The sequence below is a fragment of the Gobio gobio genome (assembly GCF_949357685.1).
Source record: "Gobio gobio genome assembly, chromosome: 24".
Taxonomy (NCBI): domain Eukaryota; kingdom Metazoa; phylum Chordata; class Actinopteri; order Cypriniformes; family Gobionidae; genus Gobio; species Gobio gobio.
In genome coordinates this window covers 28,405,625-28,419,862 of record NC_137120.1, presented here as the reverse complement: position 1 = coordinate 28,419,862, position 14,238 = coordinate 28,405,625, and the positions used below count along the sequence as shown (strand labels likewise).

Sequence of the window (14,238 nt, the reverse complement as noted above, 5' to 3'; positions counted from 1 at the left end):
GTTGTGATGGTTGAAACGTATATTCAAATATTAGATTTTCAGGAAAGCTGCAGTATGATTTCTATCCTCCAGAGGGAGACGTTGAAACGTCTTCGCTTTGAGGGCTTTGTGACTCTCACTGGAAAGTTCTGTGTTTGTGAATCATCAGTGTATTTTCTGTAATAAAGACTCGACACTTTTGCATTTTTTTTAAGTTCTAAAATTCAGAAGCTCTATGTCGCTGTTCAATTAAATAAAAGTCAGTCAACTGGGGGTCGTCAACAATTGCTATTTCCTTCTTGTGTGGGCTGTGGGGAGGAGGAGTCAGCTCAGAATGAATGGGAGGGACGGGGGTCATTGCTGAAATGTCTCTAGTAATTGGTCATTCATTATGAGTGACAACGAAACTGCCTTCAATTCGAACGGTAGTTCAGCCGTAACTTTTATTAGCCTATTCCTGGTGTAATATCCCAAACCAGGCTCATCGGGATTGTTTATCCATCATTCGGAGCGCTGTATTTTGCGCACCATATTACGCAGAAGATGGATACGAACCCCCAAATCTACGGCTATTTGATTTGTATCCTCCAGACACTTCTGCTGTCATCTGCCTCTCTGGAACCGTTTGACCTGCTTTATGATAACGGAGTGGACGCTTTTAATAAAGGAGATTATGGCAATGTGGTGCGGTACATGGAGAGCGCGCTGAACAGTTTCTCTGAAGTGCGTCAGACCAAAATCACATGCAGACTGAAATGCAGAGACCAGCATCGCTTTGACAGCCTTCTGTCTGATAAGTTTTTCGAAGTGATTCTTCACAGGGCGCACTGTTTAAACGAATGCTTTGAGGGAAAACTTGGAGCTCAGTCCATGCATAAAGTTAGTGAGGATGTCTTTCAGGATTTCAATAGAAGAATTCCCTATAACTACCTGCAGCTTGCGTACAGAAAGGTGGGTACAAGTTTTATAGATGTAACAGACCACGGCTTGTTTGAATGAAACATTTCTGAGCATCCGAACGTTCGAAATGAACATTGTTGTGCATTATGTGTGTTTGAGTCATACATGTTGGGCATCATTCTAACAACGTTCGTAACAAGAATTTCCTTCAATGTTTTCAGTTGGAACATTAAAATCGAACATTTTGATCAACGTTATGTTCAGACAATTTTTATTTTATTTATTTATTTATTTATTTATTTTTGCGGTAGGCTATTCTAGTTGTCTATGTAGGCAGCTCACAATGTTTTAATACACAGCCTTAGTTTTCTATCGGTGAACGTCGTAATACGTTGGAATTGAAATTTAATTTATAGTACGACATGTTTGTTACGCAATCATGACAGCTGTAGCCACCTACGGGGATGGGACGGGGGAACACTCTAGAAAACATACAAGTCTCCTAACTTCAAATGATTCATATTCATATTAGTCTTTGCCCATTTAATGTCTACAACAGGCTCACTTTGTAAATTAAGCGCTAACTGAGGCCAAACCAAACCCACTTAAAGCCATAGTAACCATTTCCTGCAAAATGTATAAATCTGTGGTAAAATAGTGTATATATATTAATAACATCCAAAATAAAAGTTTGTGTTTACATATATGTGTAGGCTACTGTGTATAATTATTAGGTTTGAGTACACACACATACATGTATATATCTAAGAAATATTTGCATGTATATATATATATATATATATATATATATATATATATATATATATATATATATATATATATATATATATATATATATATATATTTACATAATTTATATGATATATACATATTTTATATACAAATATAACACATTTCTTAAATATATACATGCATGTGTGTGTATTTATATATACATAATAACAATACACACACATAGTATGTAAACACAAACTTTTATTTTGGATGTGATTAATCACGATTAATCGATTTGACAGCACTATATATATATATATATATATATATATATATATATATATATATATATATATATATATATATATATCTTACATATGTATATGTATATTATTTATACTATATTTATGATGTTACTTTCTGTCAGACTTAAGATGAACCAAATAAACAAAAAAATAAGATTAATGTAAAGAATGACCATTTAAAACACATATATGAATTTTGTGTATTATACAAAACAACAGAGAGATTCTGGAAGCTTCTTAAAACGACAAAGGAGCTATTTAACAGATATATTGCTATAATTTTGGTATTTACATAATATTTCCAAATTTCTACCATGTGGTATTTCATAAAATGTTTGATATGTTATTTCCATTTGTATTTTTTTTCTGAAAACCTCATTTCACGATTCGATACATATCACGGTACTGAACTCACGATATGATATTATTGCGATACTCCAGTAAATTTTTTGTTAACCTTTTACCATATATCTTGTTGATTTAAAATGCTAAATTTGGTATTACATTGGCGGTAGAAATGAATAGGTTTGGACTTGCACAGGACAATGGTGACAGAATTATTTTAGATGTATTTGCTTGCACTCTGTCACTGACTAGATATATTTTAAAAATAATGTTAAATGCCACTTTTTACTGGTAACAAAAGACATTTGGCATTATCAGGACCCACAAATATTATACATTATAATCAATGTTATATATATATATATATATATATATATATATATATATATATATATATATATATATATATATATATATATATATATATATATATATATATAGTTCATTGTAGTACTGACCCTAAAACTCTGTAAACTTACACAATACAGATACGTATTGCGATATATTGTGACACGATATATTGTTACACAGCTAGTCAATTCCATAGTAAATTGTGTGAGGTAGGTTTTCAAACTTGACCATACTGTAAACCCAGAGCTTCGAAATATACATAGGCAGAATAGGTTCACACAGAGAAAGGAATACACAGAAGACACCATAGTCAAAGCTTCTGCATATTATGACCCTTAAAATCTCCCCCTTAAAACCCTGCAACAATTGAGATATTTATAACAGTGCTTGGACGGCAGTCCAGACAGGTGGGAACAAAGCGTGACATTCTGAGAGCAGTGGTCTATGCTAGCCAAATCAGTCACATGCCTTTGCCCAGGGACAGAAAGTGATTAATAAAAAGAAAAGCACTAGACTCCAGTAAATGAAGTCGGCACAGTTCTACGATGACCAGGGCGAGAGATCAGACACATTCCTGATAGCACTCCAGGTCGATGAATGTCATAAAGAGATGTCTATGTGTGTATATATGGGGTGATGTTTGTGAAACATTCCACTACTCTTTGATATTTTCACCACACAGCCCTCTTTCCCATCATATTCCTGGCATAATGAGGCTTTTCGGCCTGGACGCAAGGGGCACAGGCGCCAACTGTTACTTCATTGACAAGCTTGTGTGTTTGTTTTTCTGGGTCAATCAGCATTTATCTTGGCAAATATTTTTCTTAAAGTGTGTTTGCTGTTCTGAAAGGAAAGGCACCAGCTTGTTTTGGGTTATGAATGGAGGAGTTTTGTGGCAGCAGTAGTGACCCCTGTTGCTCTGTCATTGGTTAGTTTGTCTGATCAGAGAAGGATCAAAGTACAGCAAGAATGTCCTGTCAGATCTGTTATGTGTAAAGCGATTCCCTTAAATTGTAGGAAAAATTGAATTGATAATATTGCATACTGCAAAATAATCATGCAAAAGCACATCTTTCTAATGAGTTGTGCTCGCAGGCTCACGTAAAAACAAATAGCATACTCGATTCAAGCGCAAATGACTCTTATGAGTCAGTTGAATTGCTCAAAATGACTCGCAGAATCAGTAACAGTGGTTCATCTGACTTACTTACCAAACTTATGATGTGATGTCTGTCTCAAAATGAAATATTCTTTTACCTAACAACCAATATTTTATGATTATTTAAAGTATCAAATTAAATTTAAAGTTTAAATATAAAAAAAATGTTTAATCAGGGAATATTTTGTTTAATTTTGTTCTAGAGCAATGGACTACCTTGAATTGAATGAGGCAAGAATTAGATCCCATATTTATTTTTTTTAGCATCAAATTCAATTCCTCCTCCCAGAGCGCCTTCAGTGGACGCATTGTGGGGGACTGTTAATTAATCTGATTATTTAAATCTTTATCTTGGGCTATATCAAACTTTTACGCTTAAAAATGCATTTAGACCTGATGAATAGTAGACCTGATAAACATCTCCTTTACCAGTTTACCTGTATAATTAAAGAGAAGGAAAAAATTTTAAAATCAGTTTTTGTGTCTCCAAAATGATTTTGATACTCACAAGTATCTGTGACCTCAATGTTGCAGTTATTGTCTTTCAATCTTTTCAGAAACTCACAAAGCCCAACCCATATCTATTGTGGTGCCACCAATGTTAGGGCAGATAACATCATGGGAAAGCCTTGTGAACTGCACATATGGCAGTTTCTACCATTTTCTTTGTTTATCGACCCAGCACAATTCAATATGCAGTGCTTGAAAACATGTTAGTTTATAATAGAACCCACTATATATATTTTCCTAAGTGATTAGACCTGTCGCAATAATCAATATATCGATATATCGATATATCGCACAATATATGTACATGACCTCGATTTTGCTGTCATCGTGTATGTTCTCTGGGACAGAGGCGAAAGTGGTTCTCAGGCAGTTCCTTCATTAAAAAAAAAAAGGCGCCATTTGAGGCGTTATAGTGTTTTCCTAACAACTACTGACAGTTTGGAAGAATAAACCCAAATGGACTCGATTTCAAAGCCGCAATCCCCTGTTCTGGTGCACATATAAATGTCAACGCAGAATGACGAGTGTTAAAGCCGTTTCACAAGGGAACATTTTTATTGAACATTTATTCAATTATTTTTTATTTTATTTAGGATAATATATGTTTTAGCCTTAATTTCCATGATCTAAAGAATTAAAGGGTTAGTTCACCCAAAAATGAAAATTCTGTCATTAATTACTTACCCTCATGTCGTTCGACACCCGTAAGACCTCCGTTCATCTTTGGAACACAAATTAAGATATTTTAGTTGAAATCCGATGGCTCAGAAAGGCCTCCATTGGCACAATGCACTTTACACTCTCAAGACCCATAAAAGGTACTAAAGACGTTGTTACAAAGTCCATCTCACTACAGTGGTTCTACAATAACTTTATGAAGCGACGAGAATAGTTTTTTTGTGCAATAAAACCCTAAATAACGACTTATATAGTGATGACCGATTTCAAAACACTGCATCATGAAGCTTCGAAGTGTTATGAATCAGTGAGTCGATTCAGCGGTTTGGATCGCCAAAGTCATGTGATTTCAGCAGTTTGGCGGTTTGACACGCGATCCGAATCATGATTCGATTCGCTGATTCATAACGCTTCAAAGCTTCATGATGCTGTGTTTTGAAATTGGTCATCACTATATAAATCGTTATTTAGGTTTTTTTGCGCACAAAAACTATTCTCGTCGCTTTATAAAGTTGTTGTAGAACCACGGTAGGGAGATGTAACAACGTCTTTAGTACCTTTTATGGGTCTTGAGAGTGTTAAGTGCATTGTGCCAATGGAGGCCTTTCTGAGCCATCGGATTTCAACTAAAATATCTTCATTTGTGTTCCGAAGATGAATGGAGGTCTTACGGGTGTCGAACGACATGAGGGTAAGTAATTAAAGGGTCACTTCAGTGGTTTAGCATTAGGCTTTGTATCAGTAGAAACCCGGTAGTATATTCAAATGATGGTACTTTTCCCCCTCATATCCCCCTGAGACGAGAGAATTATGCATTTTATTTCTGGAAAAATTCCTCCGATGACGCAAATATCGTAATTTTGCGTCATCGGAGGATTTTTTGGCCAGAGGCAAAGACTACAGCCACTAGATGGAGCTGTTCCGCATGTTATCAACCCGCCCACAGGGGAGAGATCTCACGCACAGAATGTAAGACACAGATGGCCGCACGGACAATCATAATAACGAAGCGCGGTGCAGAGTAAAGTGAGTGTTTCAACTTTTCAATTAATTCCTGTGATAGTTTAGCTTCCATATGCGATCTGAAAACGTGCCAGACTGGCGCTAACGTTACCTCAGCTCAGCTCTTCGTGAGGAATGAAATCTGACACTGCTGGGTCTGTGCCGTGACTTTTGTTCTTCTTGTTTGAAAGACACATTCAGTTTTTAATTTTAGTGTTTATTCTCTAACTGAACGAAATGATTGTATTACTATGAAGATCAAAACGACGGTGTACGGAGTGGGCTCATAGGGCAGCGAAGCAAGTGCATTCTGGGAGTTGTTGTCTTTCATCCACATGAGACAAAAATACATTTTCTGTCTTTTCTCAGTCTAGAAGGCACCAAATTCAAAAATGCATAAATAACCCAGTTTAAATACAAAGCTTAATGCTAAATCACTGAAGTTACCCTTTAATGACAGAATTTTCATTTTTGGGTGAACTAACCCTTTAAAAGGTTGTCATTTGAAAGTGTGTAGGTCTACTTGCATTATTATGCTGTTATATTAGGATTATATATTCAGTCTTAAAATGACAATAATATCGTTTATCGCAATTATTTCTGGGACGACATATCGCGAAACAAAAAGTAGTTATCGTGACAGGCCTAGATGTGACTACCCAAGTGCTTCATTCTAGCTCTGCAAGTGCTTGTGTGCTTAGCAAAATTTGCACCTGCGTAGCCTGAAAAGAGTGTGTGTGAGTGTGTCAGGTTTCCCCATCCACTCAGTGGGGTTCGGTTTGTGCCCAATCAACACGCTCAGCCAGACAGCATGGCACTTCCTCTGCCAAACATTTTCTGGATGACCTACTGTAAGCGGATAACAGTACAGCAGGAATGTGTGGGCATGTTGCCTTATTTCGTTGCACAATAAATGGCCCTGCCTGGGATTACTAAGAAGAAAACACGACCACTTTTCACCACAATCCAAGAGACTGCAAATTCTGTAAAGGCGAGCTGCTTCATCGAGCCAGATGCGTATCTCATGGGGGGCTGTGTTTTTCCAGATCACATGGCCAAAATTTGAGTGGAGATAAACAACAGGTTTATGCAAGTCTTCGACTCTGTCCGTTCTTGTTAATCTCGATTTACGTTGCATATTTGACTTTCAGTCCCTCATCAGTGGATCTTCTTTGATTTAGTTGCACATAAAACTGCGTCGGATATAACGCGACTCCATAAAGATAGGAGTTTCTCTGGTTTTAGGAGTCCTGCGGGGTCACAGGAAAGACCCAGAGCTTTTGGGCAAAGCCGATGAATGAAAGGACTCTTGGGGGAATTTTGGCAACGCCTGAGAAAAAGTGGAAAGCGGGATGCGGCGGCCAAGTCAACATCTGTTTGCTCTGACAAATGGCTGTCTGCAGTCTGGAACAGTATTCCTTTATCACTCTTGGCTTCTCTTGCGCTTATTTTGAATGAAATTATGGTTTCCTTCTATAGAGTCTATGAAGAACAGTGTTTAACATTACAAATATTTATCTAGTTTGTTTTAGACTTTTACAAAACATTAGACTTCATCATAGTTACTGAAGTAAAGTCATCTTGAAACCCAGCATGGTCCCAAAGTGATTTCATTAAGTAAATTTGAAACATAATGTTTGTAGCTTTTGCTGTAAACATGGTCTTTTGCAGTCCGCCACTGCCTGCATAGAAAAGTGGCAGGAAATCCATCAAAACAATAGCTCTGCGTGGGTTGCACCTGTGTCAGTGAAGAGGAAACCGTTTCTATTTTGGACAGCTGAGACACGGGTAGTCCCCTTTAAACTTTTTTGTGTAGTTAAAATGTCTGGCAGATAGAGCGATTTAAAAGAATAGTTCACCTAAGCATTAAAAGATATTTGGCAGAATGTACACGCTGCTCTTTTCCATAAAACATATCAGCACCAGGTGCTTGTGAAAAAGAAGTGCGCTTAGTTCTATTGAATGTGCACTTGTAGTGTATTTCAAATCATGCAGATCATATTGATGAAATAAAGGCCTCTTAAAGGGATACTTCACCCAAAAATGACAATTCTGTCATCGTTTGCCCTTTGGATGTACAGTAGTACATATGAAAGCGCTATATAAATGCCTCATTCATCCATTAATTTATTCTGAAGCTGTATGACATGTCATTGTAGTTCCATTTTCAAAATATGCCAAAAATATGCAGAAGCACAAATGAGATTTGGTCTGTCTCTCACACAAAGCTATTGCTTGGCTTTAGAAGACTTAGAATATAGAGCACAGACTTTTTTTGTCGTTTTTGAAGCTTGACAGCCCCTGATCACTGTCAGATGTTTCCATTATATGCAAAGGAGCTGTGCGAACAATCTGCAAAACATCTCTTGTGTTCCACAGATGAAAGAAAGTTACGGTTTGCACACAGAAACCCATAAAAAAGCCTTATCGCCACTAAAGATGTCATGGCCAGAGAAGTATGCTTTATATAAATGTGACTTTTAATCACTAGCAGTAATTCAGCATAACCTCAGGGGCAGTGTTGGGGGTAACGCATTACAAGCAACTTGAGTTACGTAATCAGATTACTTTTTCAAGTAACTAGTAAAGTAACGCATTACTTTTCAAATTTACAACAAAATATCTGAGTTACTTTTTCAAAAAAGTAACACAAGTTACTTTTTCACATTTATTTGACTGACAGCTCTCCTGTCTCCATGTTGAGAAAAATCGAGAGTAAGTGCAGCTGCATTGTGTGTAAATGTGTTATTTTAGTTCTAGACTAAATGTGAGCATTTATTAATCTCACTTGCACAGTAAAGATTCAGTACTCCTCAAAATGAATAAAATCAGTCAAATGCAATATGCAAATCTCAAATATATAAATGTTAAATAAAACAAATATTTTCATGCATTTAATCTACCATTATTGACTAATGTCGTGCTGCTGATCTTTGATGATTCAGTTAAACCATGAGCAAATATTATTCGATTTTTTGTTTTTATTGGTAGAACTTTTTTTCTCCTGCGTCCTATTCTTCCATAATCCAGAATGGCAGCACTGCAGAGCTGCGCGTTCTACTGTTCATGCGTGAATTCGCATTTTTCCTGAGGCTTATAATTTTAATTTTGGTATGAAGAGGTCTTTACATATGCACAAAAATATAACTTTTTTTGCTATAAAAAAAACAAAAAAACAAGGCCAGGTGAGAAAAAGTAACGCAAAAGTAACGTAACACATTACTTTTCTTAAAAAGTAACGAAGTAACTCAATTAGTTACTTTTTAAGGGAGTAATGCAATATTGTAATGCATTACTTTTCAAAGTAACTTTCCCCAACACTGCTCAGGGGTCACACACAGCAAGGGGAAATCTACAACTTCTTACTTAACTGTTTCCCCGCCAAACACAGAAATTTCCTTTAACAACATTGACAACATTGCGTGAGGGGCTGCTGACGGCTCGCACGCACTCACAAAAAAACAAATGATCATATGTAGGCAGATACATATGTAAAATAACGTGATCATCAATATTAAACATCATATAAATCTAAACTGCCTAATGTTACTGAATGAAACGTCGACCCAGAATGAGCTCTAGGACTGTGCAAGCATTAGGGGTGTTGATGGACTCGATCTACTCCATCTGTGTTTGATCATCACTCTGAATCTGATCTGGATGTAGTCTTGGACAAAAACGTGATTTTCTCAGCTTTTTGTTCAAAATGTAGCTTTTTTTATGAAACTTACCCATATTTAAGTGTTGATAAATTTTTTTTTTGTTTGTTTAAAAGCAGAGGGACTGCTCTTTACTTTGATACATTGCATGCTCAGATATTCATACAAGAAGATATTCTCTGGGCCATTACATTTCTGTGAAAATGATCAAAAACCCTGGCGGTGGCTGGCAACTTTTTTTTTTTTAAACGCTGGAAAGAGTTAAGATGTTCATTCCTTCATCTAACTCACCTCATTATCTACAGAACTTCTTTATTGCCTCGTTCATAAATGGTGAGCAGGTTGGCTTTAATTTCCATGACCCTGCTCTGACCTAGAACAGACTCCACTACATGTCCGCATCTGTTTGTAATAGGACACCTCCGCAGTAAGTTATTGCTCACATTGGTGTCAACAAGTACCTGAGCGGAATGCTAGTGTGCTGTTGTAAGGGGATGTAGAGGGCTGTTGAAAAGAAGGATGGTTGTCAGGAGCACATTTAAATATGGAAAAACGATCAGCCTTGTTTTTTGGACACAAACATAATCCTTTTCAAGTCATTGCCCAGTTTTATTGGCCGATGAGACCATTTTTCTTTGCTCGTTTTATTGATATAAAAAAATATATGTTCTGTGCTTATTTGCTCATGGAGTTGTTTTGAAGAGTTTTGAAGTTTGATTGAAGTTCTTCTGTTGGTTTTAATGTACATAACCGACAGACCTTCCCCTTTCTTTCATTTTAACTGCCAAAATTGAAGACAATTGCTCGGTGTGAACTCTGTTCTTCGAGATATTTAGATCATGCCCCTATGGGGAGGCCAGATTTCAGTCTCAACTCTCAGATCTCTACTGAAGGTCAGTTGTATGGTAAGGGGGTAATGCACACTACTCCATTGTAGGCTAATGGTTACATTGGAGAGAATATTGGCGCTCTAATCACTTTGCCCTGCACTTTCACTCTCTCATGTATTTAATCTTGTGGGATTTGCCTAAAAGCTGAGGGGATCTCAGGTTCGCTACATAAATATACCTCACTAGCCTTTTCAGTGTTGGAATATTTCGAAGTACGTTCCTGGAAAGTTTGTTGTCCCACACCGCTGAGATATGTTTTGTTATCTCTACATCTCTTATTAGTAGTGTGAGTTAAAGGCAGCATAACTTAGTGCTTATTGGGGGGAGAATTAGTGCTTAGTGCTTATTGGGAGAACATAAAACAGGAAATGATGTCATAGAGAGACCCCTGCAGACTGCCATGACTGTGTGAAGGTTCGTAAGTACCTTAAATTATCAGATAATTCAACCTTACTATGAAAAGGGAAAGTTAGTTAGGGTTGTAAAATGTCATGTGGTGCGACTCCTACAATAAACCAAATTATAATTATTAATGAATTAATTATTCATGATATTTGTATTCAAAAAAAATGTTTATTTAACAATTATTTTGAGAGTAATGTATTCGGGTCAATGACATGACGTGCATATTTTTGTGTCCAATTATTTTCTTTTAAAATACTTTGATAAATTCATGACATAGTTTGAATTCATTTTTAGCACATTTAAATAATACATATTATTTTATGTTTTGTTATCTTAAACCCCCAAAATGTCAGGTGGTTCAACTTTCTGAACAAATGAACAGACTAAGAAAACTATTTAAAATGGTGTCTTAATAATTCCATGTCAGGTGGTACAACTACAGTATATACATACAACAATTTCGTTGCACCGCCTGACATAAAAACAGTCAAAAAATTAATGTAAACACTTTGAAATGTTATGTAACAACTGAAACTTGTTTAAGCACTTTAAAAAACACATTTTTAAGCTTTATTTGTCAACGACACATTCAAAGTGCAAGGGTAAGATGTTACTTTTTACTACATGACATTTTTTGAGTCATTCAATTTAAACTTTCTTTCAAAATGGTATAAAAGTTTTTCAAAACCATATGAAACCAACATTAATACAAAAAGTACTAAAAACTAGATTTGTTTTTATTTATTTGGTTTTACCCGAAAATATAGCACTGCATATTTTCACCCTATAAAGCCAACTGAATCATATTTAATATGCAAAAGTCCTCAAAATTATCAACATGATCAAAACTTTACTGGAAAACCTGCCTATATTGTTATAAATATCTGAGTTACATTACAACCTGTCATGAATCTTAATTTTTGGCCATATAAATATCAGAATCTGCTCCAATATTGCATATTTTTGCTTAGTGTGGGCCTTTTTAGCTCCATAACACTATATTATACTATATGAGGCATGAAAGCATGATGTATCAAATATGATAAGGTTCAATAAACTGTTGAATTTAATAAAATTATATAGTTTTTTACTATTACTTTATAAGTCAGACTTTACAGGTAAAGCTTTGTGTTATACGGTCATAGACAAATACTATATGGAACCCCATCTGGTGGGGGTTGTAGTGTAAGTATACTGAGTACATGTGAATATCATCAGGGGTTTGGTATCATTTAACAAATGAAAGTGCACAGTCCTACATTGTGGTAGACCAACTTTAAACACAGACAGTGTGTAGTCTCAGCATGTCTGCTGAGATGATGATGTGGGCTAATAGTTGGGATGATGTGGAGTCTCAGACTCTAGCAGGATGTGACTCATGTGTATAATTGCTGGAAGCCACATTCTGGCCTGCTGGTTCAGTAGTCGAAGAAACAGGGCTTCCATTCATAGATCCTGTGACATCGACATTTAAACTATGGAAACTGAACTAAGTGTGATTCATGAACTCTGTAAGCTCAGGTCCTGTTCCATATTACCTTATTAACTGCCCTAAAGACTTGGGTTATCATCTTATTTGCTTTTCCAGGCTTTAATGTACATGGAAAAGTGTTCATTTTCTTGTACGTTCTTGTCTCGGGCAAGCTCAACATCACTATAATCATTGTTTTCCTCAACTCTGACATGAACGTTTTTTTCAGCTTAAATTTCCATTTCCAAGCGTTGAGATCACACATCTTTATGAGGCTTCTGTTGAATTCTCCAATCACTTTAGTAAATCACTGAGAGGGAGTTTCCTACACCCATTGGCTTTTGAAGTCACTTGTCCAAGCTTGAATTGTGTGCAATACGCCCATGAAAACTTTTGGTTTTGGCACACAAAATTGGTAATTATTCCCGTGGCTACTCTTGATTGGTCTACAGTGTTAAACTTTCACACTTTTTGTAAAGGAAAATAATTGAGATGCAGGTTAAACCTGCAGCTTTTGTTCCATTTAAAGCATATTTCATCTGTGCAGTCATAGCAATAGAAAACCGCAGACAGCCAAGGACCTCTGAACATCCGTTGTGTAAGTTCATTACTGTAAACATAATCTTTGCTTGTTTGGACAAACGGAGGGACTAGTCAAAATTAACGTACAGATGCAGTTGCAGATGCTGTCGAACTTGTTTTGAACCTGGAACATATATTTTTTTATATTAATCATTCCCTCACTTCCCTAACTCATTTATTCCCATTTAAGCATTAATAAAGAATAATGAGCTAATCTTTAATTTCAAAGAAAATCACAGATACTGTATCAGATGACAATGACTGATGAGACACATGTGAAGCATATTGCAGAATTCAAAGCATTGTTTTTAAGGCTGTTTTTTATTGGATAAAGGCCAAAGTATACTTAGTTTTTTACGATTATGCGAATGTCTGCCTACACAAATTTTGGCCTTGTTTTATAATAATAATAATAATAATAAGCAGGATGAATTTAAATCATATTGGTCTTTGTGCTTTCAATGTTATTATTACAGGCTATACATTGGGACATGTGTTTGAGACATAACGTGAGGATAGGGTTTATTTTGGGTCAAAACCAACTTTTCCAGAGCATGATTAATAAGCATTTAATATGTGCTCTTCATAAAGGCTTTCACTCATTTGAAGTTTTAAGAACCTGTATATTTGGCTTGATACCTATGATTATATGGTCCAGATCCTTCCAAAGATAACCTTACAAACAGTTACTAGGCCAACGGTGATACAAATAAAGATCTTAATGAGTGGTTGGGAGCTCTGCGTGGTGGCTCGGGATATCTTCATGTACAAGGAATGTTTATAGGCGGCAGTGATGAAATTTGTTCCGTTCTGTGGGCATTTAAAGCAGATGGCAGGCTGATAGTAGTCAAGGCCTTGAGGAACACATATGATCCTCAGACCCTGCTGGGGGTTCATGGGTTACATGTGCCACAAGTGCGTCCGCTGATTGAGTTGTTTGGCATGTGGTATCAATTAGAGAGCTGGTGCGTATGGAATTACCAGTTTGAGACTTCTTTGGTTCATGGAGATTAAGTAGTCTCATCTATCTTCAATTGCTTAATGGTCAAGTCTCCTGGTCGGCTTGGTTTATATTTACACCATAGGCAACATTCTTTCTAATTTGTTCTTTCATAAAAATTGTATGTTTGAGGTTATAGATTTATGTGATTGTCCTGCCAATGGGAACCTGTATATAGTGAGAAGGTGTTTCTGACTTTGACTGAAATGGAAGCTTTGTCATGGGAAACCTCAGAGTTGACATGATCTACCTACATCCCAGGTTGCC

General features: G+C 36.2%; 1 protein-coding gene across 1 annotated transcript in view; it reads left to right on the top strand.

The window, feature by feature from the left end:
• The first annotated feature begins 363 nt into the window (after window positions 1-363).
• p3h2 (prolyl 3-hydroxylase 2) overlaps window positions 364-14,238 on the top strand; it is a 71,784-nt gene continuing 57,909 nt past the window's right edge. Inside the window, exon 1 of the mRNA XM_079808514.1 lies at window positions 364-930. Coding sequence (XP_079664640.1) covers window positions 523-930 — 408 coding nt within the window. The 5' untranslated portion in view covers window positions 364-522. The remainder of the gene's footprint in view (window positions 931-14,238) is intronic.